General features: G+C 36.7%; 1 protein-coding gene across 1 annotated transcript; it reads left to right on the forward strand.

Moving 5' to 3' along the window:
• Window positions 1–31: 31 nt before the first annotated feature.
• LOC144558642 (plant intracellular Ras-group-related LRR protein 4-like) lies at window positions 32–3,826 on the forward strand. The gene is made up of 4 exons (XM_078307492.1): window positions 32–1,172; window positions 1,263–2,176; window positions 2,674–2,828; window positions 3,576–3,826. Exons 1-3 carry the CDS (start codon window positions 530–532, stop codon window positions 2,818–2,820), a joined length of 1,704 nt encoding a protein of 567 aa, XP_078163618.1. The 5' UTR covers window positions 32–529; the 3' UTR covers window positions 2,821–2,828; window positions 3,576–3,826.
• Window positions 3,827–6,927: the final 3,101 nt, after the last annotated feature.

A 6,927-nucleotide genomic window follows, 5' to 3' on the forward strand; every position in this document is an offset into this window, starting at 1 on the left:
GCAAGCGTTTGTGGATAAGTAAAATTGTCTACTCTCTCTCTCCTCTGTTAATTTCCAATAAAAAGATAATAACCTCTCTTAACCTCTTTTTTCTCTCTGATGAATATACATATTTCCTTTTCCCACAGTTAGCCATTTATTATTTTGTGTGTGTGCACGAGCTTTGTCATCCCATAGGGAAATTATTGCAGAGTTGATCGAGTTGTTTTCTTCTCAGCCTCAATTTCTCTCTTAAAATGGACTAGCCAAAAGAAAAGGAAAGAGAGAAGAGAGTGTTGGTTCTTTAATCAGGCTCAATTTCATGGATTTCGCGTGAACCTATCCGTGACTATCACCTTCTTTTTACCAAAACATTTGGATTTTTCTTTCTGATTTCACTGTCAATCCACCTAAGAACGGTGATCTGTACAAAGCTTCACATCCAACCTCGTGATTTTCTCTCAACAAATAGAGAGAAGCCAAGAGAAATTCGAAGGGACATACTTCTCAGTTTTCTCATCTTTGATGCTTCAGTTCAATTCCCTTAATAATGGGTACCACTTTCAATACAATCGACAGCGTTATTCAAGAGGTAATGCGACTCAATCGGTCGCTCCCGCCTCGACCGAGCATTGAAGAGGTGGAGGCGGCCATGGCCGTGGTGAGAACTGTAGAGATGGAAGAAAGTTCGCGAATCGATGCCATTTTGAGCCAAAAAAAGGGAATTGAAGTACCAGAAGAGCTTTTCTTCGTGGTACAAGAGATGCAAAAGAATTTGGTTCTCTACCAGAGCAAAGAACAGAAGAAGGATGCCTTGAAGCTTCTCGATCTCGAGAGCTTACACGAGCTTTTTGGTGATCTGATCCAAAGAGCTTCTTCGTGCGTCCCCTCCAGTTCGAACGGCTCGGCGCGATCCATTTCCTCCAGTGTCACCGGAGCAAGCCAAGGGATCGGTACCAGTGGTACGAACAATGATACTTACAGCTCAGTTAGTTCGTCCAATTTGGTTAAATCAGGACTGGATTCGAATGAAGGACAGATGGGAAAGAGCTCTGTTATGGTAACAAGAGATGATAGTTATGTGAAGAAAGGAAAAGTGAGTATGTACCCTGATGGGATTGCTGGAAATTCACATACAGCACGGGCACTTCCCACAATTCAAGCTCGAAAACCAACAGCACCTGCTTCCTCTGGTAAGTAATTAACATCTTCAAATTTCATGGTATTTTTGTTGTAGAAATATTGGTTTTAAATTGATGAATTCATTATCTGATACTGTTTAGGTGAAGATGATAATAAATTAAGCTTAATCCAGCTCGCTAGCAAAGTAGAAATTTGCGCGAAGAAAGGCACGAAAGAACTAAACCTACAAAACAAATTATCCAATGAAATTGAATGGCTACCGGATTCTATCGGTAAGCTCTCTGCCCTGACGTCTCTCGACCTGTCAGACAACCGGCTTGTGGCCTTACCCATCACCATAGGAGGTCTTGTCTCTTTGCAAAGACTTGACCTTTCTTCAAATCGACTCTCAGTACTACATGATTCAATTGGGGATTTGTTCAATTTACTGTACTTGGATCTAAAAGGGAACCAATTGAGATCCCTTCCTTTGACAATTGGAAAATTGGTTAAGCTTGAGGAACTGAACTTGAGCTCAAATGAGCTCGTGACTCTACCTGACTCAATTGGGAATCTAATTCGGTTAAAAAAACTAATTGTTGAGTACAACAGCTTGGAGGAATTGCCTTACACAATCGGGCATTGTGTGACTTTAACTGAATTAAAAGCTGATTACAACCGATTGAGGGGTTTGCCTGAGGCAATTGGAAAGATGGAGAATCTGGAGGTTCTCTCTATAAGGTACAATAATTTGAAGGGACTCCCTACAACTATGGCTTCTTTACCGAAAATAAAAGAGATAAATGTGAGTTTTAATGAACTGGAATCGGTTCCAGAGAGCCTGTGCCTTGCAACCACACTTGTTAAGTTAAATATCGGTAATAATTTTGCCGATTTGAGGGCACTGCCAAGGTCGATTGGAAACTTGGAAAATTTGGAGGAGTTAGATATGAGTAATAACCAAATTAGGTTTTTGCCGGATTCATTTGGGTTGTTGTCAAAATTGCGTGTGCTTAGGGCAGAAGAGAACCCATTGGAGGTGCCTCCAAGAGATATTGCTGCAAAGGGTGCTCAGGTAAATTTTCAAATCTGTCCTCAGAAAAGAGGAAAATTGTTAATTTTGATTTTTTCTATGCTGGTTTGTAAGAGTTGCAAAATGAACTCAATCTTCACCTTCCTCAGTACACATTTCAGTCAGGGTGATTTTCCATAGAACTTGAAAACATACCTTTTAATTTTCTGCATTGACTATCTGATGTACATTAGCAAAACAACAGAAAATATTAAATGCATCTTTCCCATGTGCTTCCAAAATGTGCAAAGTGCCAGACCACCACCCACCCTCACTTCTTTTGTCTGTTAATTAGTGGTTAAGGATGGCAAGTTTGATTTATATTAGATGCTTAATGTTTTATTATGTTAACTGGGGCTAGATAGAATATTTAAGAAATATTGTAGTCCTTGACAAAATCCTCTTGTTTTGTATGTTTAGATATTTTATTATAAGTTTTTATCTGATTTTGATGTTGATTTATTTATTTACTTAACGAGTGTGTGTAAATTTGGTTTTAGGCTGTTGTCCAGTACATGGCAGATTATGCTGTGAAGAAAGATGTGAAGTCTCAGCCAGCAAAGACTAAGAGTTGGCCCGGCTTTTGTTTTTTCCCAAGAGCTAACAAAAGGAAGCATGACCGATTGAGTACACCAATTCCTGTCTGAGCTGGCAGGTATGTTGAATTAAGCAACAGATCCTATTAATGACCATATATGATTGAGTTCCCGGTGTCGTTGCTGATAAATACTTACCACATGTCAATTTCTAACTTATTCAGAGCTGGTTATTTATAAGAATTGCTCTTTATCACTTACAAAATTATAAAATAGTAATACTACTTTTTTAACTTTATCAAGACTCAAGAGAAATTTTAAGGTGATTAAATCAAGGAGAGTTTAAATATTTTCAAAATCAGAATATTGGGCAGAACTGCTAACAGTGGTTCTCCATTTGTTCATCCCATTAAAAGTTCCAATTGGCAAAGTATTTATTGCTAATGACTGCATAGAGAGCGGTCGTTGACATGACTGTTAGTGCTATGTTTGGGATGGAGATAAATTGGGGATGAAGCTATCATCACCTCTTAGTGGTGAGAACTTCATGCGTGAGTTATCCCCAAGTAGTCTGGGATCAGTATCCTCTGCATTAACTCAAACTTTGAGTTAATGCATCTCGGCCATCCGATCAGAATTCGGACCAATCCAGCTCAAGGTGGAATGCACGGGCCCCTTTGATATTCATACCAACACGGATCGGACGGTTCAGATTCATTCTGCATTAACTCACAGTTCGAGTTAATGCAGAGGATACAAATTCAGTAGTCTGGCCCTCAAACATAGTCTAAACTAATATTGTTTGTTTTTTCACTTTTCAAAATTTAAGACTTGAACTAATATCATAGAGGTTTTGCTTTTGTCAGATCTGGTGTTCTCTAGCTGGCGTTGGTCTCATTTGATTTTTTTTTTTTTTTAAAGTGTTTGTTTTGAATTTTACAATTAGGTGTCTAAGGCTTGTAAAATTAACTTTTTCCGGTTTGTGAGTTTTGAGTCTGTTTTATTCTTTATATTTCTTTATTTCATTTTGTTGTTTGTTGTACCATAGTGTCTGTAGACAATTCAGGTAAGTTATGTACCTGCTACCATATAGTCAATTATTTTTTTTTTGGTTGCATTTTTCTTTTTTCTCTTTTTAGTTTTCCCATTTTCTGTATAATGGTTTCTCGGTTCCTGTAATTAGTTATCAAGGGGTTAATGATGGTTCCCTTTCTGGAGTTGTATTAGATTACAAAGTGCAGAAATGTTACAAATTAAAACCTGTTAGACAACAATGTCCCCGTCCCCATGTAGCTAGTGACTTCTGTTTTATTGCTTTGATAATGTGCAAAATGTTTATTCAATTCCTTTGATTTGTTAGCAACAGCTGATATTGTTTCCTTTCTTGGAGTTGTATCGGTGGATACATAAAATAATGGCATAAAATGTATGGTGTCTGCCCATCATGAAAATGGAGTGGCATTGATTGAAAAATCTGACAGAGACTTTCACTTTTGATCTTTCAATTTTTAGTTGGACGTCAAATACTTCAGGTGTCCATCTTAGCTTTCTGAAAATTGCTAATTGTCAGTTATATCTTAATACTGCTTAACTAATCCCTGTTTAAATTTGGAGTCCAGTGGGTAGTGTTTGATTTATTTATTTTCTTGAAGTCATAATTTGCATATAATTAAATTTTCACCTAAATTAGTTATACTAAAGATCCAATGGGCCGAACTTTAATTAGGATATGCGGCTCACAAGATGACAACGACATCTCCTAGCACCAAGCCACCAACTTATCTGTTAAATCCAGATCATGCTTTCGTCAATGGGGGGGGGGCGGCTCCCAATTTAATCTTTATGCTTGCGAGTTGCTCCTACAGGCTTTTATTCCCCCCAAAAAAAGTAAAAATAAAAACCTTTACTCTTTTAGGTGTCGCAACAATAAGCTAACGGCTTGGCGCTCTCCAATTGTATAAGCAAGTTGAATTAATAGGACCATCTGTCATCGATTTGACGATCATATCATACCCAAGCTTTTAAAATATCAGCCTAAGTAGCTCTTTAATTTGTCATTAGCATCATAGACCTTATGTTCTGAAACAGATGATCCAGATCAGCACTGGACTGGCGGTTTAGGTACACGCTAGAGGGACCTGTCTTCCTTCAGGTACCCAAGGCATATGTGAGTAAAGAATGGTCTGAATTTAGTTATAGCCAGTAAAAAGAATCTGATGTCTATTAAAGTTGTTGGGAATCTGTTTTGAGATTCATATCAGATTAAAGAATGGTCAGAATTTAATTTTACTCTCTGATATCTGAGAGGGGATCTGAATTCCATGCCAAGCCCCGCAAAACTCCTCAAATCCCAACCCAGTCATCTATTGATCCGCTTAATTGGAAGGGTCCTTGGAAGAAGTCCATATCCTCTTGAAAAAACAAAGCATTTTTGTTTATATTCAGATCGTCTGATTAGAATTTGGAATGACATAAAGTGAAATGTATGAGATCTCGAATTAATTAGTTCAGAAAAAAATAGCACCACTAGAGCGAAGAAAAGAAAGATTAAAAAAAAAGCCGCTTCCTCTCCTCTTTCGCATCTTTACTTTCAATTCACCCCTCTGTCACTCCTTTTAAGCTTCTCTTTCGATAAAGCACCTCCTCTCTCTCTCGTCTCTGTCAAGATCTTGATGAGACGAAAGAGAGAGAGAGAGGAGGAACCAGAGCCGAGAGCGCGGTATCGTCGGAGTTCAGAGCGTTGAGTCTTTATGCCATCTCGATCAGAGCGCGGGTAAGTAGATCCGGTTGTCAGAGCACAGTAGCGGTCGAAAAAAAAGATCCGGCCGTAAAGAGTCATAGGGAAAGATAATAGGATAATTATGAGTGTATATAAGTGAGATTAGAGTTATTTAGAGTAGTTTGGAAGATTTTGTGAAAATAAAAGAGTGGATTTAAGTTTAGAGTCATTTTACACGTTATAAGTTTTTTTTTTTTATCAATGTAATTGTTAGTTGGTATTTTTTTTTAGAAAAGTAGTGGTAGTACCATTGATTTCATTGAAATCAAACATATTTGATATGGTACCCAAATTAGTTACCAGAACCAAATATGATAAGGTCTACAACAATCAAGTATTCATAGCAAAAGATAGAAAACATACAAGAAATTACCAACAAAGTAATAGTAACTACATAAAATAACAAAAGACCACTAAGTAATCAAAGCACAAGCTAAACAGTCAGCATAAGAAAAGACTACTAATCATCCAATAAATCTCCATCCATCAAGTCTTCTCCAGATATTTGACCTAGGGAGCTGCCAGCTCCAGGAGCTTGAAGTGGGTCCACTTCCTCACGTGCCATGGATAACAACATATTTTCCTCCTCCATTATTTGATATAGAAGATCTTTAACATCAGATGAAAGTATTAGACTTAGTTTAAGAAAATAATTTTCATATTTTGATTTGCACCAAAATGTTGCTAAAGAAATAATCTTAAATCCAATAGACCTGATAGGCAGAGGTTGAGTATCATTAAAAATGACTATTTCTTTCTAACCAAATAGTCCATAAAATAGTACCTCGTAACAATTCAACCAACAATCTATCTTTTAGAGGGATAGATGCATCAAGCAACCATAGATCCTCTAGACAGACACACTCAAAAGTGAAATTGTTATAAACAACAATCCAATCCCAAATCATTCTAATATACGAACAATGAATAAACAAATGTGTAGTACTTTCATACTGATTACAAAAGGCACAAGTCAAGTCACCTGGCCAACCTTTCTTTGATAAGTTATCATTTGTTAAGATTTTATCTCTTTTGACCAACCAAAGAAAAATCTTTATTTTTAGAGGCAAATGAGATTTCCAGATAGTATCATAATCAGAATTAGGCATACCACCAAATTCTAACCATTTATAAAAAGAATGAACCATAAAGTTGTCATCTTGAGACCATCTCCAAATTAATCTGTCTTCTAACTGTTCAGATAAAGTAAAATACTGAAATTTTTGTAACAGGGTCATCCTTTCAATTCTATAGATATCTGTTAATTGTCTTTGAAAAAACATTTGTAAAGGTGATGATGCAAAGACATCTGCCACAAAAATAAATCTATTACTTACAATAGAAAATAAATTTGAAAATTGATGTTGCAATGCATGTTCGTTATACCATCTGTCTAACAAAAAATAAGTGAATTTACCATTTTCAATTTCTTTGTTAAG

This window comes from Carex rostrata, chromosome 8, assembly GCF_964058835.1.
Source record: "Carex rostrata chromosome 8, lpCarRost1.2, whole genome shotgun sequence".
NCBI classification, from domain to species: Eukaryota; Viridiplantae; Streptophyta; class Magnoliopsida; order Poales; family Cyperaceae; genus Carex; species Carex rostrata.

Coding starts and splice junctions, on each gene's coding strand:
- LOC144558642 (XM_078307492.1), top strand. CDS start 530: ATGGGTACCACTTTCAATACAATCGACAGCGTTATTCAAGAGGTAATG. Junction 1,173..1,262: donor AACAGCACCTGCTTCCTCTG/GTAAGTAATTAA, acceptor GATACTGTTTAG/GTGAAGATGATAATAAATTA. Junction 2,177..2,673: donor TTGCTGCAAAGGGTGCTCAG/GTAAATTTTCAA, acceptor ATTTGGTTTTAG/GCTGTTGTCCAGTACATGGC.